The 27,289-nt window shown below is 39.5% G+C and overlaps 1 protein-coding gene across 1 annotated transcript in view; it reads left to right on the forward strand.

Moving 5' to 3' along the window:
- The window catches only part of LOC109916808 (fibrillin-1-like), a 589,008-nt gene that overhangs the window by 453,672 nt on the left and 108,047 nt on the right, over positions 1-27,289 (forward strand). Inside the window, exons 36-43 of the mRNA XM_048617021.1 lie at positions 436-504; positions 614-739; positions 3,429-3,554; positions 3,684-3,842; positions 3,941-4,009; positions 9,586-9,711; positions 17,475-17,597; positions 19,818-19,943. Coding sequence (XP_048472978.1) covers positions 436-504; positions 614-739; positions 3,429-3,554; positions 3,684-3,842; positions 3,941-4,009; positions 9,586-9,711; positions 17,475-17,597; positions 19,818-19,943 — 924 coding nt within the window. The remainder of the gene's footprint in view (positions 1-435; positions 505-613; positions 740-3,428; positions 3,555-3,683; positions 3,843-3,940; positions 4,010-9,585; positions 9,712-17,474; positions 17,598-19,817; positions 19,944-27,289) is intronic.

The raw sequence follows: 27,289 nt of genomic DNA on the forward strand, positions 1-27,289 counted from the left end.
ACCTATCCCCTTCCTAACTCCCTACCTACACTCACCTTTACTGGCTCCATCCCCGCCTCTTTGACCTGTTTGTTTCCTCTCCACCTATCCTCTCCTCTATCCCTCTTCTATCCGCCTCCCACTCTCTCCCTATTTATTTCGGAACCCCCTTCCCCTCCCCCTTTTCTGATGAAGGGTCTAGGCCCGAAACATCAGCCTCTCTGCTCCTATGATGCTGCTTGGCCTGCTGTGTTCATCCAGCCCTGCACCTTGTTGTCTTACATTGTTGTATTACTTGATTGAAATAAAAGTAGCTTGTCCCTCAGAGTCAAAGTGCATACAATGAAAATAAAACAAAATTTCTCTTCATTTGACTAACAATTCAAGGCTTCAAAAAATGTTGATTTACTTATCTTTATATTCTTGTAACACTCTGAACCTTTTTATTTAAAACAGCTGAATACAGAACCCTTTGTCCTGGAGGAGAAGGCTTTCGTCCTAATCCAATCACAGTTATTCTGGAGGGTAACCACTTAACACCATTTTGAAAATAACATTTCAAATGTTGCACCCTGTGAGCTGTCTCTTCATATTGTTAACAGCTTATCCAGTTATCTCTTACTGCTTTATGCAGATATTGATGAATGTAAGGAATTACCTGGACTGTGTCAAGGAGGAACATGTGTCAACACTTTTGGGAGCTTCCAGTGTGAATGCCCACGTGGTTTCTATTTGAATGAAGAAACCAGAGTATGTGAAGGTATATTTATTGAAGTCTGACATTATTGTTAATAATGTCAGTGCTTTCTTTTTGATTCATTACTCTCTATTTTTCTAAAAATATTAGTGGTGCATATGAATTATTTTTCTATATGCTGCTTCTTGAAGACAAAATGGTTGACAAAACAGAATCTTGATCCTGAGAAGAATAGATCGTGAATAAATAATACTCAAGTTAATGTATTCCAATTGGCTGCCCTTCCAGATTAAAAATTTAATGCATGATATCACTGATTGCGCTGACATTGTGGTAATGTATTAAACTGCAACATCCGTGTGCAGTGCCATTAGCTGGTTTATATGTATTTAATGTCCAATTGCACTGAATTCGTAATCTCACTGTGCTGCTGCAAGAACCTACCAACTGGTGGCTAGATGGTAATTTTTGTAATTCAACACTCCCAACCTAGGGCTTTTCCAGATAGGAGTACAGATTGGAAAATTGTACCTGTCTTTGGATGCTCGCCAACTCTTCACTTTGAGTAAAGGATTATAAAATAACTCATTGTATGCTTCATGATGAACTGGGTTGCTTTTGTACAAAAGTAACCAATTTTAAAATTATTGGCAGGTACTTAGAAACAAATAAATCACAGTCAGTGTGCAAATAGGCATGAAAATCGAGACCTCCCAGTAAAAAAAAGTGTTAGCATTTTACAAGTTGAGATTACTGCAAAAGTGGTACTATATCTTGAATGCACTTTATATAGGCCTTCAGGAGGTATCTTGTTTATGATCTGGAACTTGTTATTGATGTTTAATATTTACCACTCTGTAGACCATTTTGTTGCATAATGCAGTTTTCCACAAATATAAAATTGTAGCTGTATTGAAATGCTGTGCACTAAAGTGTTTAAGTTGTGCATTATACATATTGTGCTCATTCTTTCTAAAATTGCTAGTAATTAAGAAATAAGCACACAAATTTCAAATTTCCATACATTGTATAGGTAATGCATTCCTAGCACCCATGTGAAATAGATAACTTTGCTAACCTTATATTTTAGGATCTAAAAGGAAACTAATGTGGACAGAAAATATAGTGCAATGGAGAATTTGTGTGCTGCTGTCAAACCAGTCGAGAGGAAGCAGAGTATGGATGCCAATTCACCAAGTTTAATAGCTACTTCCCTTAAGAGTGACTGCTGCTTTAGTCAGGAAAACCAACACCTTGATTTCCTTTTCCACTGATCAACAACAGGACAAGCCTGTGTAATTCTGCAAATTGATTGACATTCCTAAACCCATAAGAAATGTTGGCATATGTATGTGAGTCATATGAATAGTATAGTGTTCGGCTAAAGTTAAACTTGTGACACGTAACTACAATGAACATATCATACAGGTCAAGTAGCTACTTTCAGACAAATACAAAGCTCATACCAAGTGAATTTGTAGACAGTTGGCAACTGGAAGGATGATGTCTTGGGGATCATGGCAACTCTCTTCAAACATGGCTAATAATGTTGTTGCAAAGGCAAATAAACATTGTGGTGAACACCACACCAGGTTCAGGACCTGATCAGACAGGTACTGATTTACACTATTGTTAATTTTAAACACTAATGTAGCCAGGAACATTGCTACATCAGATGCTTATCCAAATTATGTTCAACGGAATGCTTAACCTTCCCCTTTAATAAACCCGCCTGCAAGCAAAAACGTTCCTTGAAAACTTCTTTTTAACAATGTCAAGGGAATCTTCCTGAAATGAAACTGGATTGTATAAATCTATTGTAACAAGGTGTAGAGCTGGATGAACACAGCAGGCCAAGCAGCATCAGAGGAGCAGGAAAGCTTCAGAAAGAAGGGTCTAGACCTGAAACGTCAGCTTTCCTGCTCCTCTGATGCAGCTTGGCCTGCTGTGTTCATCCAGCTCTACACCTTGTTATCTCAGATTCTCCAGCATCGGCAGTTCCTGCTATCTCTGTATAAAGCTATTGTTTGCGTAAACGGCCAGCACAGATTGAAACTGAACTACAAACCTTCGTTTGGAAGTGGAAGAACTTACACTGACCCAACAAAACTTACAGGGACTATCAGAGAAGCATAAGGCTTATTCTGTGTATGGCAATCTGATCTGAGTGATTGATGCTGACACTGGAGTTGGATCTTCAACATCGGCTAGGCTGTAAAATAGTTCTTATGTAATACTTGCTGCCCAGATTAAAATTTTCCACTGAAGTCAGGGTGGGCAAACAGCTACCCTTTCATTGTATGCCATTGCCTTGAGTACACAATTTGAGGAAGTATTTTAATTCCAACAGTGCGCTTCCTCACTTTGATAATCACATGCTTGTCTTTTTGTTGAACTGATATTTCAATAGGAAATTTTGTAATTGCCTGGTTCTCTGCTACCAGCTGGGACCCCCGACAGTAACAAAAGTCAAACATTTGGGTACTCACTGTTGGCAGAATCATTATGTTCATACCCAAATTTTCATTAGAAGTTGATGGCTGATGAGGATCCTTGTATGAAAATTACAATTTGTGTCCTATCCAGGTTTCAACATCATTCTGCACTGAGCAGGTTAGTTGCAGAAATGCAAACAATCAATCAAATAATACAAATGTGCAAATGGGTAGTGCTGATTTCAGTTTCCTTTTCGTTTAAATAAGGAAAACTTACTGTTATTATACTCCAAAACTTACTTTGTTTTTTTTTCTAGATCTTAATGAGTGCAGCGCTTCACCTGGCATTTGTGGCCCTGGTACCTGTTTCAACACGGTAGGAAATTATACCTGCATCTGTCCACCAGATTATATGCAAGTTAATGGTGGAAACAACTGTATGGGTAAGCGTTCATCAACCAGTTAAGAGAATATTAAGAAGCTATAAATAATGTTTTCCAATCAACTGATTTCAGTTGTGCTTATCTATAATTTTGCAACTTAATGACAGGTTATATCCTTTCAATCTACAGACAATAGAAAGAGCTTCTGCTTCAAATATTTTGACCGTGAAAATGGTACTTGTAATGGTGAGCTGGCCTTTAATATGACAAAGAAGTTGTGTTGCTGTTCATACATGATTGGAAAAGCTTGGAACAGACCATGTGAGCAGTGTCCACTTCCTGTCACAGGTAGGTTTCTGTGTATCAAGTTAAGACATTTAGAACTGGATTTAGAATTTGTGACATGTACATGACATATATTGATAATATGCTGAATCATGTTTCAGATGACTTTCAGTTTCTCTGCGGTAGTCGAAGACCTGGATATATTATTGATATAAGCGGACAGGCAGTTGGTAAGATATATTTTTGTTGTTTAAAGAACTGCAGTTTTGAATGATATAGACACAAGTAGTGAAATGAAACTTAAAATGTGTATTATGTTTCTTCAAATGTGATTATCTAGGTGCCATAACTGCATTTAGTGAGATCATTTGAAGACAAATTTTCAACAATGAAATAGGAGTTGGGATTGATATTTAAGCTTTCCCCAGCATTGTAAACCATGTTTTTATTGTTACCAATTGGTCTCAATCATATTCATATTATTTTCTTTCATGTCTAAGACTTGTTCATGTTTACACTCTTTCTGAAATTGAGGCTGTTTGTGATGTGTTAAGTTATTTGGTTAATGTATCAGTGACAGAACAAACATAGGAAGACTTCTGTGTTCTCTGGTTCCAACATAAGTAATAAAAGAATAAGGAAAGTGGAAAAAATGCACATAAAGTACTGCACTTAAAAATTACCGTACTCTTAAGGAAATCTTTAAACATTCGTGAATGTAAAACTTGTTCCCTAATAACTCAGGACATTTATCCATTGGATTGCTAATCATCCAAGTCCAGAAAATCCCAATTTTTAAATCTGGCTTGCACTGGTTTAGCTAGTTTCATATTTCCTGTAGAATTAATTTCAACATTCCTGAATTAAGGAAAGACAATTTGTCAGGTTCGCATTCCTGTTTGTTGCCTTACAGTCCCTGCTGAAATTGTATAAGTGTTAGATGAGGAGAGTCTGACTCAGCTCTAACAGAATATTTGGCTAGTACTTATGTATGACTAATGGACATCTGGTCTGCTGAAGAGGGAAGTTGCCACCTGTGGATAACAAAAACACAACAAAAAGTTTACATCATACAAAATAAGAGCAGTAAGACGGCATGCACCCCCTTGAGCCTGCTCTTCTTTTCAATAATGTTATGGCTGATATTCTAGCTCAAGTCTACTTTCCTCCTCTATCCCCATTTCTGCAATGAGACCTTTTTTTTAGTCTTTAGTTATATGTGGGTGTTGCTCACAAGTCGAGCATTTAATGTTCATCACTCACTGCCCTTGAGAAGATGGTGATGAGTTAGTTGCCTTTTTGAACTGCTAAAGTTATTGAGATGCATGCTCAGTACTGTTAAGAAAGGAGTTTCAAGATTCTGACTCTATAACTATGAAAGAATGGGAATATATTTCCATGTCAGATGGTGTATGGCTTGCAGGGGAACTTGTAAGCAATGATGTTCTCATACATTTGCTGCCCTTGCCATTGTAGGTGATAGAGCTTGCAAGTTAGAAGGTGTCTTGATGACTTACTGTAGTATACCTTGTAGATGCTAATGTGCATCCTGGTGGAAAGAGTGAATATTGAAGGTGCTGGATGGGATGCTTTGTTGATGAATTTCATGAGTGTTGTTTGAGTTGCTGTGAACCAGGCAAGTGGAGAGCATTTCATCACAATCCTGACTTGTGCCTTGTAGACAGTAGACAAACTTTGAATAGAATTCCCAGCCTTTCACTTGCTGTCGTAGCCACAATATTTATATGGCTGGTCCAGTTCAGTATCCAGCCAATTATAACTCCAAGGACATTAATAGTGGAGACTCAACAATGATAATGCCATTGAATATCATGGGAAAATGGTTGGATTATTTCTTATTGAACACACTCATTGCCTGGGACTTGTGTGGTGTACTTACCACCTTAGCCTGGATATTATCAGGTCTTGAAAACAAAAATGCTGGAAATCACAACGTGTCAGGCAGCATCCATGGAGAGAGAGTGGAGAGAGAGCAAGCTAACGTTTTGAGTCTATATGACTCTTCATCAGAGCTGACATAAAGTGTGGAGGGGCAGAATTTATGCAATAATTGGGAGGAGGGTGGTGTGGAGTGCTGGGGGAGAAAGGATGTTGATAGTTCAGATGATTGTGATCAGAATTTGAGAATAGCAGAACAATGGTGTGTCTAACTGCCGGAATGGAAAGAACAGACAGTCCCAGTATTCGCTGCACCCCATTTGACATACTCTACATTGGTGAAAACAAATGCGGACTGGGTGACCGCTTTGCAGAACACCTCCAGTCTGTGTGCAAGCATGACTCTGACTTTCCCATTAACAGTCATTTTAACACAGCATACTGCTTGCTTGTATGTCCTCAGCATACTGCAATGCTCCAGCGAATCACAACAAAAACTGGAGGAGCAACATCTCATCTTCAGACTAGGCACTCAACAACCTTCTGGGCTGAGTATTGAGTTCAACACCTTAGTATTGTGAACCCACTCCCATTCCTTCCCTTTCTTTCAGTTTTACTCTGTCATCATGCCCTCTCTCACCTCCCCCTATTCCAATGGGAATGTCTGTTCTTTCTGTTCTGGCAATTAGACACACCATTGTTCTGCCATTCTCCCATTCTGGTCACTTAATCTGAACTATCAACATCCTTTCTCCCCCAGCACTCTATCTCCCCCACAACTATTAGGTACATGCTGCCCCTCCGCACTTCATGTCATCTTTGATGAAGTCATCTAGATTGAAACGTTAACTTACTGTCGCTCCATGGATGCTGCCTAAACTGCTGTGATTTCCAGCAGTTTAGGCAGCATCCATGGAGAGACAGTAAGCTAACGTCAATACAGATTCCAGCATCTGCAGTAATTTGCTCCTGTAATGCCCAGGTCTTGCTGCATATGGGGGCACTATGATGAACCCTTGTTTTTGTAAGTGTTTCTGATGCTGCAAAAGCCTGCATACTTTGAAAAGGTAAAACTCAGGGCGCACGCCATTACAAGGAATTGTTACTTTTGGTTGTTCCAGTGCTGGAAGCTGTGTGAGTTCAGAAGCAGCTACATGCCATTAATACTTGAGTACAGCTGAGAATGGGGGTTTCAAAAGCCCATAGCAGTATTTGCTTGGTGCAACTGAAGAAGTTTAGAGCTCAGTAAAGGAGCCAGGGATATTTCTAAAATGGTGAAGTTAGCTGTCGGTGGGGTTGGGCCTTTGAATTAGTACTTGAGTGTCGTTTCCAAAGTCCAAGAGAGCATTACCCTAGAAAAGGATAGTACTCAACCAGATTGGAAGCAATTATTGAAGCAGCCCATGAAAGAATGGCTCTTGTATGGGAATTCCAAGTCAAGTAAAGAATTCTAGTCCCTTGTGAGATTTGATTATCCGTTATGCCATTCAAATCTTGGGGGCAGTTGCTGAGAAATGTGCACTATTGGTGTCAGATCATATAACCCATATTCACGACATGTTTATTTTGGATTGCAGTATATTTTGTGCAAGTAGTATTGTAGATTGTATTAATGTTTTAACAATGTATTGTTAGATTTTATTCTGTTAGTAAGTCCTATGAATTTTGCACTTGGTATAATTTTTCTATCTAAGAAGTTACTGGTGCCTAGTCAGATTTAACTTAAATTTGGCCGTCTAGCCCAGGATCATAATGACATGGACCGCTTCAATATCAGGAGTCTCAAAAGTAACAGCAGTTTGGTTGAGAAAAGGGAAGAAAAGTTGGTATGCTCTAAATGTGTCCATAAACTCCCTCTGACAGTAAACATATCTTACAACATATTTCTAAAAATTTGATTGTACATATCTGAATTTGATTAATACCTTTCTCCCGTTTGATTACAAGATAGTGAATGTCATATCTTTATTCCAAAAAGAGAAGGACACAGAAAGTAGGAAACTACCGGCCAGTTATCTTAGCATCAGTCTTAGGGAAAATGTTAGAAGCTTTTATTAAAAAAAGTTATGCAAGGCCATTTGGATACGTTCAAGGCAGTCAAGCAGAGCCAACATAGTTCTGTGAAAGAGAAATTACATTTGACCAGTCTGTTAGAATTCTTTAAGGAAGTAACACATGCTATGGATAAAATGATACTGGTGAATGTACTGTATTTAAATTTCTAGAAAGCATTTGATCAGGTGCCACATCAAAAGTTATGGTTCAAAATAAAACCTGTGGTGTATTTGGCATGAATAGAAGAAAGACTGGCTTACAGGAAGCAGAGAATAGGCATAAATGCATTTTGTTTTAGATTGGCACAATGTAATGAGCTGTATACCACAGGGATAGAAGCTGTGACCTCAATTGTTGACTCAGATTAAAGGACAGTAAGTATATTTGTAAGTAAGTTGTGAGGAGGATATAAGCATGCTACAAAAGATAATGATAGTCTTAGAGATTGAGTAAAGATGTGGCAAGTGACATATAAGGTGGAGAAAAAAGCGATATTGCCCACTTTGGCAGGTAGAATATAAAAGCAAGTTATTATCTAATTGGTAATAAGTTGTAGAACTCTGAGATGCTGAGGGTTCTGGGTGTCCTTTTTCTTAATAACTCAAGGTTATTAGGCAGCTACAGCAAGTAATTATGAAAGCTAGTAGAATGTTATCACTTATCATGTGTACCATTGAATGCCAAAGTAGGAAGGTAACCGTCAGTTATACAGGGCACTAATGAGACCACATCTGGAGTGCTGTGCACAGTATTGGTTGCCTTATTTAAGGAAGGATGTTAATGCATTGGAGGCAGTTCAGAAAAGATTAATTTGACTGATATGTGAAATTAGAGGGTTGTCTTATGAGGAAAGGCTGGACAGGCTAGGCTTGTATCTGCTGGTATATAGAACATTAATAGATGACTTAATTTAAACATATATGATCCTGAGGAAAATTCTCAGGCTGGATTTAGGATGTAGGATGTAGTCAGGAATGTGGATTAGAATCCAATCAGTCATAACCTTGTTAAATAGTAGAGCAGGCCTGAGGGGCTGAATGGCTTGTACCTGCTAATTCATATGTACTACTGAGCAACAATAAAAATAAAACAAGAACTGGAAATCTGAAACAAGCAGACATTGCTGGAGAAACTCAGGTCTGGCAAAATCTGTGGAGAGAAAGCAGAGTTAACTTTTCAAGTCCAGTAATCTTTCAGAACTGAACGTTCATTCTGTTTTTTCTCCACAGATGCTGCCAAACCTGCTGAGTTTCTTGAGCAATTTCTCTTTTAGCAACAATAAAAATCTACTTTACAATGTGTAGATATGTCATAGTAGATAGCCAATGTGGCATTATTGAGGCTTTACTCATTACAAAATTTCACAACTCTATGAACGCAGGATAAAAGTAAATTGGGCAAACTTTCACTTGGATAAAAACTTACATGACTTTCTTAAAGATGCCCTGTGATTTACAGATGGCTAAAATTTGTTGATTCCAATAGGTTAATGAGTTCTGTTGCAGAGAGTATATGCCATGGAATGAAATAAATATAAAAATCATTGAATATTTGCTTCCCTGACTAATTCTGATTTTATGTTACCAAATAATTTTCATGTCAGTATAAAAAGTAAATTGTGTTATTTAATCTAGTCCTTCATTTCATCGTGGAATTTCTGGCTACACTATACCTACACATCTTGAAGAGTACAATAGACATTCGTTTATCACAAATGTTCCAGTCCAGGAACATTTAACTTTGAAATATATTCATACAATCATTGCTCATGTTGGTGAATGAAGAAAAATATACTTCAGCATATATATAAAACTTCTTTACAAGGTTAACCTGCAAGTACACTTCATTGCAGACATTGACGAGTGCCATTGGATTCCTGGTATTTGTGCTAATGGTGTATGCATTAATCAACTTGGAAGCTTCCGATGTGAATGTCCCATGGGATTTCAATACAATGATCAACTGATCAGCTGTGAAGGTAATAAGGAAATATTTCTTAATTTGTAAAGTGATCCCTTATAAATAGATTCCCTCAATTTATTTAAAAGTATACAGAGAAATTAATAGTCTTAATGTCTGCTCTTTAAGTAAGGTATTTGTCATGAACTACAGTATCTTGTACTTATTTGATCTACATCTTACACAGGAACTCCATTCTACAGTAATCAGTGTGTGCCATGTTACAGAATATAAATGTCCAGCAGGGATAGAGGGAAGTTTTTTTAACTGCAATTGAAAGATTTTTTGCTGTTTCAAAAAAAATTAGTTAACACTTCCTTGCTATTTTCTAAAAACAAAGAAAAAGTCCTATTTCTGACCCTAATCGAAAACAAAAGACTTGCTTTAAGGTATCCCCTATGCTGGAGATTCCTGTAACAAACCTATAGAGGAATCCGTGAGACCAGTAGTGAAGAAGATCTTTGTAGAAACCACACTGTCTTTAGCAGTACTCAGTCAGTCTGCCACATTCTAGGGTTTAAATAGCCAGCAACTTTGCCAACTACGATGCATGGATAAGTATATTAGGAAAGGCTAGGATTGGAGGGCAGTTATTTGAGGGGTTAGGATACCAGTTGGGTGAGAGGAGGGTAGGATGCCAGGTGGGTGAGAATTAGAGCCAGGAAAATAAATGAGTGCTTATGGTAGGTGGCAGGTTTCTTGGTATCAGCAATACTTATGGGGTGGGGTGGGCATGTACCAGGAGTTCTCAAGCTGATGAAGTAGTAATTATCATTCAGGTTGAAGGTTTTCAATCCAACTGGGGGTTGGGGAGATGTCAGTCTGGTTCGTTGTTTGGGGATGGGTTATTGGGCCTGGAAGAGTCAAGTCACTGGACATTGGGAGATGGCAAAGGGTCTGTGTGAGTCCAGGGGGATCAAGCTGGTGGGGTTGGAAGATGTATGTTGGGCCCAGGGACAGTCATGCCAAGGGCGCAGGAGTGATTGTCGGGGCCAGCAGGGTTGAACTGTGGTGTGATTGCCAGGGGTTAGGGGAAATGTAGTTGGGTGGGCGGGATTAGTGGTGAGTCAGGGGTGTCAATTTAATGGTTACCTAGGAGTTAGAGTAGGTGTTAAATCCTGTGAGCTTTGCTGGTTAACCATTAATCTTAACTCAGCCAGAACCTTTCAATGTTTCTGACTTTAAAGAATTTCTTCGGGAGGTTTCAAAGTTTTAACTTCCCACGAAATTCCCACAGAGTCTGCCGCAGCAGGTTTCCTCATAATCTGAACACTTAACTCAGTTTGCACAGCTCCAAAGACACTCTGGTCTTCAGAATATCTTGGCCAAATGAATATATTCTTGCCATGTTGAGTTTATGTGAGATTTCAAAGGTGATATTTTACGGATAATGAAAATTTTCTACAGTGAAGTTTGCATTATCAGGCAAGCGCAAGGAATGAGTGACCCAGTAAATCAAACATACTGGTTATTGGAAAGAATACTGACATTGATAGTAACCACGTTCCATTCAATCATTTGAGTCCAGTCTGTGGTTAATGAGCCCAGGAACCCACATATTGTCTTCGAAAACAAAACTGTAGCTCAATCAGTATTGTGAAAACAGAAATCAATCTGTTCATAGGTATTATGACAGACCTCTGGAGCATGTATGACTTGAACCCGGGCCTCCTGGTCCAAATGTAGGCGTGCCCCCATTGTGCCACAAGAGTCTCCTCTCCCTGTAGCAAGCAATCATAGATAGTTTCTAATCACCCTGTTCAGAGGTGTTATTACGTATCTGTGGAGCAGGTAGGACTTGAACCAAGGCCTCCTAACTTAGAGATATGGACAATACCATTATGCCACAAGAGTCCTAGCAAGCAATCATACTTAAAGAAGATTAATTGTTTTTATCTGTGCTGTTATTAAACCTCACAATAGCCAACTGAAGTTTGACTTGTTACGACATGTCATAACCACAGAACATAATCCCAGATCATCTACAGACATGTTTAATTTTAACTAGAGCAATTTTTTAAAATGGATAGCCAAAAGTTGACTGTGGTTGTAAATTCAGTAGCCAAGAGCCTGGAATATCATACTTGCCAAAATGACAAGGAAGCTTTAATGAGATGAATTTAAAAGGGAGAAGTACTCTACAAAACTGAACAGTTATCTCCAGCGAGGTAACTCAGACCGTGAATATGATGAGAGAAAAGATAACAGTTCGGGTGAGAGAGAGGTTTTGCGTCTTCCGCTTTCAAGAATACACAAGACACAAGTTAAAACCTAGTTCAACTGTTTGTGCTAGGAGATAATGATGTGCTAATGAGCTGAGGTGCTCATGTGCAACAATGGGCTGAAGTACTCGGTTACTGACCTAGGTTTGAGCGCTTGCATGCTGTGAAAGTCATAATTAAAGAACCAGCCACACAGTCACTTCTGTGTTGCAAGTAATGGAGTCTTTATCTCTCTGAATGCTACCTTTTCAATACCATCTTTTCATGATGGCGGCGCTGGCACGGTAAACATATCTTACAACATCTCTTTTAAAAGAGAATCCTCTGTTTTAATTTTTGTTAGACTATTAGAATTGTCACAATGCATGTCTGTATTTGCAATTTGTACATTGTTCTCATGTTCAAACCTATTACTATTAAATCAAAATTGGTAAAATGCTAACAGTTATGTTGATGTATGCTTTATGTATTGTGTCCCACTTGATGGAATAGTTCCCACACAAAAGATTGACTAAGGTCAAATTGTCGTGACATAAATTACAGAAGGTGCCAGGTTTTTCCTATCAGCACCTGCCTGGAAGTCATTTTGCACCAGGTAAAATGAGGCCCATGGGGCCAGAATTTCAAATATATCCCTGCATTCTCAACCCACACCACCTTTCTCAAGTTAGGCAGCATGTTGAGTCAGGATCTCACATGCATGTCCTGTGATATCAGGGTCACCAATTGTAAAGGCCCAGGGAGTATCTGAATTTCATCATCCATACAATTCCTGTTGTGACATGATGGATTTGGAAACCTGTAGGGACCGCACCAGGTAGGTCAGTTCATGAACCTTGGAAAAGCTTTCTGAGGAGTCGGGAATCTTCTGATAAGTAAAGTTAAAAGCCTTTTTCCATGTTATCTGATATGGTCCATGCTCCTGCATATCTCCCACGCACCGTCATATGTCCCATGCTCCTCCTTGACCTCTAAAATTCCTCACCCTTGTGTCCCGTAATGCCATCTCCAATATCCCTTATGGCCCTTCAATCCTTATACCTCTTCCATGTCCCCAGGCATTTTCTTTACACATTCTTCCAGTATTCAATAAGTCTAGAAACAATTAGCTATGTAATAGTGACAAGTCTTTGAAATGTTCCTGAAACTAACACAAAAAGAAAATCTCCGTTGAAAAAAGCCTATTTTTACAACTTCATAAAAGTATCAATCAATCATAGCAATTCATTGTGTCAATGAACAAAGCTTAAGATGACTGCTCTGAATACTTCTCTCACATTTCCAGAAAAACAAATAAGTATTGAAAACCATATCAAGGAATAATTCATTACAACTTCATGAAAATGTCTATCAAACAAAGGCAACATTCTCCTTCACATCATGTCAACATTGCCTTCACAACTAAGTCCATCAACTTTAGCTTAGTCAACGATTTATAATGAGGCTATCTGGTTAATGTATGGATAGAAGCAGTTTGAAAAGATGGCCAGTTATATAGTATTGTATCAATAGAAACAAATAAAGCAGAGTGTTTTTCCAAATCATCTAATACTGAATGGTTCACAAATGGGGAGCCTAAGCCGAGCAGGATCTGTTTGCAGACTTGCAAAAGGAAGTGTTAGTCTTTATCAGATGAATGTCTTTATAAGGTTGTAATAAGTTGATTCTTTTTTGTCCTTTTTGGATGTCTGTTTGTTTATCTAGACAAGATTATGATTTTTTGTATTTGTTCATGGGATATGGGTTTTGTTGCTAGGTTATTATTCATCACCTACCCCTAATTGTCCTGGAAATATTGGCCATGAACCCTCTTTTGTTAAGAGATTAAAGTTTTATTAATTGATACTAAGAATGCCTGTAGTAGACTGATACTTGTATGAGGTTGCAAGGTGAACTGTAACTTACAAATAAAATTTTCAAATTCTCGTTTATGCTGTGTCAGTTCCAGGAGCATTTCAATACATGTGATATGATGGCACTTCAATACTTTAATATTTGTAGAAGGACTTAAATTTTTAAGGGTAATGGAAATACTTGGAATGATTTCTTTAAAAGATATAATTGAAAGATTAGTGTTCACATTGGAGATTTTCTCCAATAAAGCTCCCTAGAAATCACATGACTATTAACACTGTTTGCTCTGCTGTAGTCCTGCTAGAGCTGTTTTGAATAGTGACTGGATGGCAAATGCTTTGGAGACTGGTCTTCAGCTAGAGTCAAGACGCTTGCAAGGAAAGGCTGTCCAAAAAATTTCTCCCATTTCTGAAAAGGAAACCTTCTTGCTAAGTTTGGGATAGAACCTATATGTTCTTCTGAAAGTGATTGGAGTATATTTTCAATATTACATTTCATTACATCATATTTCACGCAAATAGATATAAATGGGAACGATATAGTTTGTATTATGGAGATGTGCTTGCAGTGTAACCAAGGCTGGGAGCTGAATATTTTAGGAAGGACAGATAAAGAGGAAAAGGAGGTAGGGTAGCGTTTCTAGTTAAAGAGTAGGTTAATGAGGAAGAATATTTGGCTCTGATGAAGAGGAATCTGTATGAGTTGAGCTTAGAAACACCAAGGGCAGAAAGCAATAATGGGGGCTGTATAAAGATCCCCAAACTCTAATGGTAATGTTGGGGAAGGCATTATAAGCAGGAGACTAAAGCAAGAAATAAAGTACAGCTATAATTATGGGTGAATCAATCAGTGACTGTACCATAGAGGAGGAATTCCTGGAATTGTGCAAGACCCCTGGGTTAAGAGTGACTATAATATGATAGAATTCTTTGTTAAGCTGGAGAGTGACATAGTTGATTCTGAGGCTAAGTTCCTAAATCCAAATAGAGAAAACTACAATGGTATGAGGGACAAACTATGTTAAATTGGGGAGGGTTATTTAAAAGCATGACAGTGAATAGGAAATGACAAGTATTTAGAAAGTGCATGAAGGAACTACAATTATTCATTCCTGTCTGGCACAAAAATAAAATGGGAATGGTGAACCTAGCTATGGCCAACAAGAGAAATTAGGGATATCATTAGATCAAAGAAAGAGGCATACATATTGGTCAAAAGAAGCAGCAGGCCTGAGGATTAGGAGCAGTTTTGATTTCAGCAAAGGAGGAGACAAGGATTGATTAAGAGGGGGAAAATGGAGTGTGAGAGTAAGCTTGTGAAAACTGATTGTAAAAGCTTCAGGTATGTGCAGAGAAAAAGATTAGTAAAGACAAATGTAGGTCCCTTGCAGTCAGAAAGAGGGAAGTTATAATGGGTAGCAAAGAAATGGCAGAACAATTAAATACGTATTTTAGTTCTGCCTAAACAAAGGAGGACACAAATAACGTCTTAAAAATGTTGGGGAACATATAGTCCAGTGACAGGGAGCAGCTGAAGGAAATCCATATTAGTGAGGAAATGGTGTTGGGCTTAAAGACTGACAAATTCCCAAAGCCTGATAAATACATTCCAGAGTAATTTGAGGAAATGGTCCAAGGAATAGTGGGGGCATTAGTGGTCATCTTTCAAGATTCCATAGACTCTGGAATAATTCCTATGGATTAAAGGGTAGCTAATGTAACCTTACTATTTAAAAAAAAGGAAATAGAGAGAAAGCAAGGAATTATACATCAGTAGTAGGGAAATTGCTAGAGTCCATTACAAAAGAAAGATTTAATAGCAGAGCACTTGGAACATAGTGGCAGGATTGGACAGAGTCAACACGGATTTATGAAAGGGAAATTATGTTTTTGTCAAATCTGTTAGGATTTTTCAAGGATGGATAAGGGACAGCCAATGGATGTGGTTACTTGAACTTTCAGAAGGCATTTGATAAGGTTCTACAGAGGACATTTGCATGTAAAATTAAAGTGGATGGGGATTGGGGTTGTGTACTGACAAGGATAGAGAACTGGCTGGCAGACAGGAAACAAAGAGTAGGATAACAGGGATCATTTTCTGAGCAACAGCCAGTGACCAGTGGGGTACCACAGAGATCAGTGCTTGGACCCCAGCAATGCGCAATATATATTAATGATTTAGATGAGGGAACTAAATGTAGTATTTTCAAATTTGCAGTCAACACAAAGCTGGGTGGGAGAATGAACTTTGAGGAGAATGCAGAAGTGCTTCAGTATGATTTGGGCAAGAGTGATTTGGAAAATTCAGAGCAGGTGAGGTATAATGTGGATAAATGTGAGGTCACCCACTTATGTAGCAAAAACAGGAAGACTGATTATTATCTGAATGGCAATGGACTGGGAAAGGGATAGCTGCACTGAGACCCGGGTGCCCATGTTCATCAGTCTATGAAAGTAAGCATGTGGTTGCAGCAGTCAGTGAAGAAAGCTATAATATGTTGGCCTTTGTGGTGAGAGGATTTGAGTACATGAGCGGGGATGTCTTGCTGCAATCATACAGGTCCTTGGTGAGACCACGCCTGGAGTATTGTGTGCAAGAGACATTCAGCACAGGGAATGCATTGGAGGTATGGAAGAGGGAAGGATTAATAGAATGGGCATGGGTATTGCTGAGGGGTATGGAAGGGGCATTGAACTATAGGGGGTTTAGTCAGATGTTGGGACATGCAGGGTCATAGCAGGGAAATATGAACTGGGAGGTGAATATGAGATATGAAGAGATGTGGGAGGTGGGTTAGCACTAAGGGCCTAATATAAATGCAGGACTTGGACAGTGCTGCACTGAGAAAGGCTGACCTTCTAACCAATTCACCTCTCCACCCATGCAGCTCCAGTGCTGCTTTGGGTCTGTTTCTAGGACTATCCAGTTTGATGCTGAGTCAGGGAAACCAAAATCTTACAGGAGTACCCCAAATTTCAGAAGTTAGGAACATAACCAAGCAAAATTCTAGCCCAAGGTATACAAACCAAGAAGCAGTGTGCTCAAGGCTACATTTTCTTAGAATTTGGACATAGCCTTAAGTGAATATTCCTCTGTTTTTATTAATTGCTGGCTATCTTCCGAGATTAGTTGGTGGCAGCCATGGTCTCTGAGGAGCACTAGTTCATGGCTTCAGATATTGCCACTAATTCCCAAATCTAATAAATTTGGTTGATTGAACCATCTTGACCATACCCCTATCCACAGCACTTCTTCCAATTTCCTTTCTTCTCCACTAATGTGCTCACAACAACTGCAGTCTCAGATACAGTGGTGTTTTGCAGACTTCGTATTTTGTTACTGTAACTAGAAAATTACTTGCAGCTTATTTGTGCACAGTGTAATTATTTAGAAAATTAGATGTGATAATTCGATCCAATGACATTCTTTTGTTGCCATCCGCCATACATCTGTCCTTCCCACCACACCCTAACCACAATAATTAGGTAACGTACAAGCTTTGTAAACAAACTATCCAAAGATAATAGCAAAATCCTCAGATAAAAAATCGTGAACATCATAATTCTTTATAGGTGTCTGATTTTTATGGTAAGGGTATTGATGACGAGCTCCCTTTGCAATTATCAGATCAATTCTAAAGACCCTGATTTGGAACATAGTGCTAAAAAGCAATTTTAATTCGTTAATGTCTGTTTTGCTCACTCAGATATGGATGAATGTCAGAATGGCCCCCTTTGTCAACAGAATGCTAATTGTATTAACACTCCTGGGAGCTATCGTTGCGAATGTTTGCCAGGTTACCGTCTTACAGTAGCAGGACATTGTATTGGTAAGCAATATCTGTTAAAATCTAAAAATAGTTATGTTTTCAGCTATGACCAGTCCTTCCTTGCATATCAGGTAGACTTCATTATTTTTGAAATGTCCTGGTTTGATAAACATTTTAAATACTGCACTGTGTATAGATTGGTTGTGAACCCTTATCATTAAAGACCTGGTGTGTGGTTGTAGGGCAGAATAAACAAAAGTAGAAAATGTTTAATTGTGACCTATATTGTGACAATACCAATTTTTAATTAAAAGGAAATATTGATTTCCTGCAATTATTTTCATTCCTGAATGTTGTGTAAAGATAAGTGTATAGTAATTTTAAAATATCATTGTGAAGGTCAGAATGCTTTACATGAGAATATTAAAACATTCCAACGAAGTACTCGAGAAAAGCTGATTGACATATTAAGACCCTCCTGATATATTGGTTTGCCATTCTAAAGAATGTTTCAGTGGAACAGTTGAGAACTTATTAAAAGTAGTAAACTGATCATTTTTTTTTCAACATTTCAATTGAAAGCAAAATAATTCAGAATGGCTGATATCGGTGCATCCTTTCACTGGAAGAATAGATCAATAACTTACATATCCCCAACTCACAATTTTCCATCCATTAACATAGAATCCCTACAGTGTGGAAGCAGGCCATTTGGCCCATTGAGTCTGCACCGACCCTCTGAAGAGCATCCCACCCAGACCCACCCCTCTCACCAGTCCCCATAATACCAGATCTCCCATGGCTAATCCATCTAACTTACACATCCATGAACACTGTGGACAATTTAGCTGGTCAATCCACCTAACCCGCACATCTTTAGACTGTGGGAGGAAACCAGAGCACCTGGAGGAGACCCACACAGACACGGGGAGAACATGCAAACTCCACGCAGACAGTCGCCCAGTGGTGGAACCAAACCCAGATCCCCGTGCTGTGAAGCAGCAGTGCTAACCACTGAGCCACCGTGCTGCCCTAAATGAAGCTAATGAAGAAAAAAATCACCGTCTGAAAATTTGCAGTTTGCAATATACATTCAAGGTACAGGAAATGAAAATGTTTACCCCAGATTGAGAATCACCGTCCAATTTCTCACAAGAGCTATAACAAGTAGAAGCTTCTTCCATATTCATAACATTAATGTTGAGAATATTTGATGGAATTGCATGGCTGCTTCACGTGCTGTTTGATATCAGTCAAGATATGGAGTATTGCAATGGGTAAGAGGCCCTTCAACCCATTATGTCAGCTCCTAACTACCCAAATCCTTTCTTTCAGCACTTGGCCCATACTTGTACTCTTTGGCTGTTTCAAGAGTTCACCTGTGTCCTGTTAAATGTTGAAATAGTTTCCGGTTTTACCACCTTTCAGGCAGAGTTCTACATCTCCACCACCCCATAGGTACAAATGCAAATATTTATGCTTTCACAGCAAGCAGCAAACAGAGAGGCTTCTGTTAATGCTATTCATGATACATTGTTCTAATCTAGAAGCTCAGTTGGTCAAGGATAGAACCGGCACCAATTTTTACACATTTTTAGATATGTTTAGAAGCATTCATACACAAGCATAAACCTCCTAACTCCAAAAACTACTGTTTCAGTCCATGTCACACACAAAGGGATGGTAGAGGTTTGGAACTGTGTTGCAAAAATGGCAGTTGATGCTAGATCAGTTCTTCATTTTAAATCTGAGATACGCCAAATCTTGTTAGGCAAAGATATTAAGGCCACAATCGCGTTGAATGGCTGAACAGGCTTTAGGACTGAATAGCCTAATCCTGTTCCTGTGTCTGTTTATAAGACCGAGATGGATCCTAACTGACTGGTCATCACCTACATACAATTAAACACAATCCCTATACATCACAGTTCACTTTCTGACATGTACCAGTGTTACTCCATATATAATATGTGCAGGAAAATACAAAACATTAGAAATGCACATCCATCTCAAAACAGAAAAAGGCAGATTAATGGTTGAGGCAGGAACATTCAGCAAAATTGGTCTTCAGTTAAAAGGTTATCATCTTTTCTCATTTCAGATACTGACAAACTACCGTATGTTAAAATATTTTTAATCTTCTTTAAGCTTTTGGAATTCAGATGTTTTATTTTTAATTATTAAAAACTTTACCCTCAGTTGTATGAGAGAATGATTGCTGCTCATTGTTTCAAATGTACTTCCTCTGTTTTTGGAAAATTCCATTTCTTTTGTATGCAGATCGTAATGAATGCCATGATATCCCCAATGTTTGCAGTCATGGTCAGTGCACTGACACTGTAGGAAGCTACTACTGCACGTGTCGCAATGGCTTCAAAGCAACACCAGATAAGACGATGTGTATGGGTAAGTAAATAACCAAACATGGGCTTTTTAGACACGTAGAAATTCATAGCATGAAATTGCACACTCAGTGATTCCCTAGTTTTGAAATCCAATTGGTTATATTCATTTGTGATCATAATTAATTAGAAAGATGAGCAGAGATATCTTGCATCAGATTTCCTGAGTTTGTGTCCATCCAGTTTTCTATTATATTTTATGCTAATGCCAGAAGCCAAAAGTCAGTCCTTTATTTTGTTGTTCATGCATTTGTCCAGTGTTTGCATGTTTAGAGCGACTTACTTACTTACACGAAGTGTACATCAAGGGCTTTTTTCTTACTGTGCATCAGGTCTTCTCTTGAACTGAATTGCCTTTTTGCATCTTTTGTTACCAGATATTGGTCTGTGATTTATTTATGATAAAAGTTGATGCATTTTCCCTATTATTTATGTACTACAGAGGCAAGCTGTGACCACCTCGAGTATCCTTTGACACACATCTACTTTGGCAGTTCTCGTATTTCTGGACTAATACACAGTTCTAAAAAAGAATCAAACGGACTCAAAATACTAACTCTGTTTCTCTATCCAGAGATGCTTCCAGACCTACTGAGTTCCTCCAGGGTTCTGTGTTTATTTCAGATTTCCAACATCTGCAGTATTTTGCTTTTATAAAGAATATTGCCACCTGTTGCGTGACACCTCACCCCACTCCCTTACTTCCCCAGTCTCTTAAGCTGCAATGTGACCAACCCTCTAATACTTAGTAATGTTAGCCTGACAACAGTTTGCATTTATGCAGTACCTTTAATGTAATTAAATGTTCCAGAGCAGTTCAGAGGAAGTTCATTAAGAAAATTTGATATTAAGCTGCATAATGTTCCCTGTGGTGGAAGAACCTGGAACCCGAAGATACCAAATTAATGTGACTGGCAAAAGATGCAATGGTGACACAACAAAAAAAAATCAGTTTCTCTGCAGGGTGCAGTTAGAATCTGGAATACATTCCTCAAGAATGTAGTGGAGGAAGAAAGAAAAGAGGAGTTGCATAGAAGGGAAGGAATCCTAGAACTTAAGGCATTAACAATGAAGCATAGCCATCAGTTATAATTTAAGATGCTCAAGAGGCCAGAATTAGAGGAACAATGATTAATAACCAGGAGTGGTGGAAATAAGGACAGTGACATAGTTTTGGATGGCCTAAAACTTACTGAGGATAGGATGTGGGAGGCCAACTGGAAGGACATGGATCAGACCCTTCTTTAAACCTCACATTTTTTCATGATTTTCCATAATATTTCCTTATCATAGTAAAGAAACATAGAATAGTCAGAACAAAAATAGTTAACACATTTTCTTTTCATTGCCATGTTTGAACCTGCCTCTACTAATTCTTGAGAAGTGTGTTCCAGATGCTAACCCTACAAAGAAACTTTTTTTTGTTGTGTCACCATTGCATCTTTTGCCAGTCACTTTAATTTGGTGTCTTCGGGTTCCAGGTTCTTCCACTATAGGGAACATTGTGTAACTTGATATCCAATTTTCTTAATAAACCTCTTCTGAACTATTCTGGAACATTTAATTACATTAAAGGTACTGTATAAATGCAAGCTGATGTCAGGCTAACATTACTAAGTATTAGAGAGGTGGTCACACTGCAGATTAAGGACTAGAGGAAGGAAGGGAATGGGTGATTGCCAGACAGTCCAAGAGAAACGTGCAGGAATCCCTTGGTGTCCCACCCACAAATCATGTTTCCATTTTGGAATCTGATGAAGGTGCTGGTTCCTCAAGGAAGTGCAAGTCAGAAGCAAGCTCTGGCACCACGCCACCCAATTGTAAATAAGGGGAGGAAGAACAAAGGAGGAGCAATAGTGATAGCTGATTCATTAATTAGGTGAAGACACAGGCATTTCTGTGGCTATCAACATGACTCCAGGATGATTCATTGCCTCCCTAGTGTCACGGTCAAGAATGTCCTGTAGCCTCTCTGTGGCATTCTTCAAGGGGAGGGTGAACAGCCAGAGATTGTGGTACCAATGATGCAGATTGGAAGGGGGCTGTGGTTCTGCAATCAGAATTTAGGGAGCTAGGTAGAAAGTTAGCAAGCAGGACCACGTAGTAATCTCTAGATTACTGACAGTGCCATATGCACGCAAGTACAGAAACAGGAGGATAAGGCAGATGAATGCGTGGCAAAAAAATGATGCAAGTGGGAGGGCTTTAGATTCTGGGACTGGCTGTAGGAGAGATAGCACCTATGCAAACCATATGATTTGCACCTAAACACAGCTGGGACTGATGTTCCTGCAGAGTGTTTTGCTAGTGCCATTGAGAGGACTTGAAAGTAACTTGGCAGGGGTGTGGGAGCCAAGAAAGAATAGGAGAATACCACAGCTTGTGAAATACTTAGGGCTACACTTGGCACGAGAATAGAAAGTAGTGAGTTGATAAGTGAAGTCCGAGTAAGGGAGGAAGAAAGTCCAAAATAGAGTTGATGTGCATGTATCTAAATGCATTGGGTATAGTAAATAACACTGGGGAATCACAGGCACAGATTGTAATGTGGAATTATGATGATGTGGCAGTGATGAAGACCTGGCTTAAGGAAGGGCAAGACTGGGTGTATTCCTGGGTGTATGTTGTTCAAGAAAGATTGCAAAGTAAGGTAGCGCCATTGGTTAAGGACGACATTGCAGTGCTGGAGAAAGATAATGTCTCACACTGTTCAAGGATAGAGTCAGTTTGGCTAGAGCTATAGAATAAAAGGATACAGTTCCATTGCTCAATGTAGGCTATAGACCACCAACTAGTTTAAAAAAAAGTATAGAGTAACAAATTTGCAGGGAAGTTGCAGCAAAGTGTCAACATTATAGAGTAGTTATAATGGACACTTTAATTGCCCAAATATACACTGGGATACTGGTAGTGTAAGGGGCAACAAGGGGTAAGTGTTTCTGGATTGTGTTCGGGAGAGTTTCAGAATGTAGTATACTTACAGTCCAACAAGGAAGAATGCAATGTTGGACACAGTCCTTGGAAATGAAGTGAGCAAAGTTGATCAAGCGGAGAACATTTACGAGACAGTGATCATAGGGTCAGGGTGATGTTGGAGAATAACATGTAACAATCAAAAGGATAAGTCAATTAGCAGATAGCTGACTTTATTGCAGTGAGAAAGTGAGCAGGATTGTTTGGACTAAGAGGTTGGTAGGAAAAACAGTAGCTGAACAATGGGGCAGCCTTAAACAGCAGATGGTTTGGTTACAGTCGAGAGGCATTCCATCTAATGGAAAAGGTAGGATAAACAAATCCAGCGTTAACATTAGAAAGAGGAAGTGTGCTTATGACATGTAAGACAAAAATTGCAATTGAGGAGCAACAGGAATACTGAAGGTTTGCAAGGAGGTGAAAAAGCAATTAAGAGAAAAGGCTACTAGCTAACGTAAAGAGGAACCCCAAAAACTTCTATAGGCATATGAATGGTCAGAGAGTGGTTAAAGGAGAGGTGGACACATTTGGTGAGCAAGAAAGGGAGTCTCATGGAGTCGGAGTATGTATTTTTTTCATAGAATCTCTACAGTGTGGAAACAGGCCCTTCGGCCCAACAAGTCCACTCCGACCCTCAGAGCATCCCACCCAGTCCCATCCCCCTATAACCCACCTAAACTACACATCCCTAACACTACAGGAAATTTAGCAAGGCCAATCCACCCAAGCCTACACATCTTTGGACTGTGGGAGGAAACCGGAGCACCCGGAGGAAACCCACGCAGCCACGGGTAGAATGTGCAAAGTCCACACAGACAGTCGGCGATTGAACCTGGGTCCCTGGTGCTGTGAGGCAGCAGTACGAACCACTGAGCTGCTGTGCCATTCGATGTAGAATGATAGAATTCCTACAGTGTGGAAGCTGGCCGTTTAGTCCATCGAGTCCGCACCAACCCTACAAACAACATCCCACCATAATTAATACCAGTCAGTATAACTTTGGAGTGGGGAAACTTCTGGAAGCAATTATTCGGTATAGAATTCGTAATCACATGGAAATAGGTGGGTTGATCAGTTAGAGTCAATATGGATTTCTAAAGGGGAAATCATGTTTAACTGAATTGTTGGAGTTATTTGAAGAGGTAATGGAATGAATCTTTGAGGGTAATGTTCTTGATGTAGTGTACGTGGACTCCTAGAAGACGTTTCAGACTTGTGCAATACAGACTTGTGAGGAAGGTTATAGGTCATGGTGTAAAAGGGACAGTAGCAACATGGATACAGAATTTGAAAAAAACGAAAAGAACTGTGGATGCTGGAAATCAGAAACAAAAACAGAAAATGCTGGAAAAACTCAGGAGGTCTGGCAGCATCTGTGCAGAGAAATCAGAGTGAACGTTTCAGGTCCAGTGACCCTTCTTCAGAACTGATAGGAGCCAGGAAAAAGTTGTTTTAGATTGATAGGGTGGGTGGAAGGGGTAAAGAGTAAACTATATTTGGTGATAGAGCCCAAAGAGAGAGAAGAACGGTTAGACAAAGGAGTGGATAATGGTCAGCCTAGGAGAACGAATAGCTGCTAATAGGGACTGTTAGTGGCTAACAATGGGTAGTGTGTAATAGCAGACCATGTAATAACAAGGCTTGGTGCGTGGGGGTTTGGGAAAGGACGTGGGAGAAAGTGGCTCAAGCCCTAAAATTGTTGAACTTGATATTGAGTCCAGAAGGCTGTGATGTAACCAAGCGGAAAATGGGCTGCTGTTCTTCCAGCTTGCACTGACCTTTGCTAGAGCACTTGAGCAAGCCTGAGACAGAGATGTTGGCCAAGAAACGAAATGGTGTGTTGAAGTGGCAGGCAACTAGAAGCTAAGGGTCTTTTTTTGCAGACTGCCTGCATTCTCTCTGCAAAGTGGTCACCAAGTCTCAGCTTCACTCAATGTAGAGGATACAGGATTAGCTGAGTGATAGGAAACAGAGAGTAATAGTCAGTAGATATTTTTCAGGCTGGAGGAAGGTTTGTAATCACCAGGGTTTGGTATCAGGACCTTTGCTTTTCCTGTTATGTATGAATGATCTGGATCTTAGTGCACAGGGAACAATTTCAAAGTCTGCAGATGACAGGAAACATGGAAGAACCGTACGAATGTGAGAAGGATAGTGTAGAACTCCAAAAGGACTTTGAAAAGTTGATGGCTTGGATGGATAAGTGGCAGATAAGGTTCAGTGCAGCGAGGTATGAGTTGTCAGAAGAACATTGAAAGACAATGTAAAATAGAGGGTACAGTTCTAAACGGGGTGCAGGAACAGAGGGACCTGGATATATACGTGTACAAATCATTGAGGGTGGCAGGAGAGATCAGTTAATAAAATATATAGTGCTCTCAGCTTTATTAATAGGGGCATAGAGTACAAGGGCAAGGAGGAGATGACGAACTTGTACAAGACCCATTTGTTAGACCTCAGCTGAAGTACGTTGCACAGTTGTGGGAGCCATATTATAACAAAGAAATGAATGTACATTGGAGAGAGTGTAGAAGTGATTTACACGAATGACTGCGGGAATAAGAAACTTCAGTTATGAGGATAGATTGAAAGGTTGAGACTTTTCTCCTTAGAGAGAAGAATGTTGAAAGGAGATTTGATAGACGTTTTCAAAATAATGAGTGGGCTCAACAGAGTATACAGGGAGAAGCTATTCCTACTTGTAAAAGAAAAAAGAACAAGAAGGCATAGATTTAGTGATGTGCAAAAAAAGCAAGGGTGATATGAAAAAAATCTTTTACACACAGCGGGTAGTTAATGTATGGAATGCAATGCATGAAACTGTGATGGAGAAAGGTTCATTTGAGGCATTCAAGAGGGCATTGAATGATCATTTGGATAGAAATAGTGTGCACAAATATGGAGAAAAGGCTGGAGATTGGCACTAGTTAATAGAACCAGTGAAAGCCCAATGAGCCAAATGGTCTCCTCCTGTGCCATAATAATTTTTTGATTCTGTGATGGTAATCAACAGCTATATTATCAAATCAATTTATTTCACATCTTTGCAAACTTGTTATTCTCAAGAGGGTGAAAAGCAGGATCACCTTATTCTGAGATAGTAGGAACTGCAGATGCTGGAGAATCCGAGACAACAAGGTGCAAGGCTGGATGAACACAGCAGGCCAAGCAGCATCATAGGAGCAGAAAGGCTGACGTTTCGGGCCTAGACCCTTCATCAGAAAAGGGGGAGGGGAAGGGGGTTCTGAAATAAATAGGGAGAGAGGGGGAGGCGGATAGAAGATGGATAGAGGAGAGGATAGGTGGAGAGGAGATAAACAGGTCGAAGAGGCGGGGATGGAGTTAGGAAGGGGATAGGTCAGTCCAGGGAGGACGGACAGGTCAATGGTGCCGGGATGAGGTTAGTCGGTAGGAGATGGGAGTGCGGCTTGAGGTGGGAGGAGGGGATAGTTGGGAGGAAGAACAGGTTAGGGAGGCGGGGACGAGCTGGACTGGTTTTGGGATGCGGTAGGGGGAGGGGAGATTTTGAAGCTTGTGAAATCCACATTGATACCATTGGGCTGCAGGGTTCCCAAGCGGAATATGAGTTGCTGTTCCTGCAACCTTTGGGTGGCATCGTTGTGGCACTGCAGGAGGCCCAGGATGGACATGTCGTCTGAGGAATGGGAGGGGGAGTTGAAATGGTTCGCGACTGGGAGGTGCAGTTGTTTATTGCGAACCGAGCATAGGTGTTCTGCAAAGCCGTCCCCGAGCCTTCGCTTGGTTTCCCCGATGTCTCTCTCTCTCTCTCTCACCTTATTCTGCACTGTTTTCACTTTACCTGCTGTCAAATGGGATCTAACTCTTAAACCACTTGATTACTAGTCACTCTATTTTCCACCCTTCACATTTATTATATTAATCAAAGGACTTTTCCTGACATTTTTGTTATCTCAGCAAATTATTTTATGTATAAATATACATGGAAATGATTATAAACATCTGTAAAGCATACAGGCAGTTTTGCCCCTTTTTAATGGGTATATTTTTCCATTTAATAATCACCTTTTAATCAATCCTTATGCTGCTTGTATGGATTTTTTTTTACCTCCTCGAGAGTTCAAAGCAAAATTCTCAAAATGTCCAAAACATATCCTGCAATATGAAGTTGGTGTTGTTCATCTATCATTCCCTTGCTCACAAACCAACAATAGTTACTGGTCGGTAGCACTTCAGTTTAAAAATTCACAACCTTCGTTTCAAATTCCTCCAGAGTCTTGCCCCTCTGTCTCTATAATCTTCTTTAACACCACAACCTTCTGAAATCTTTGCCTTCTTTCAATAATGGCCTTTCCCATATCCTTGATTTTAATTCCTCCACCGTTGGTAACTATACTT

Source organism: Rhincodon typus, chromosome 36 (genome assembly GCF_021869965.1).
Source record: "Rhincodon typus isolate 14 chromosome 36, sRhiTyp1.1, whole genome shotgun sequence".
Lineage (NCBI taxonomy): Eukaryota > Metazoa > Chordata > Chondrichthyes > Orectolobiformes > Rhincodontidae > Rhincodon > Rhincodon typus.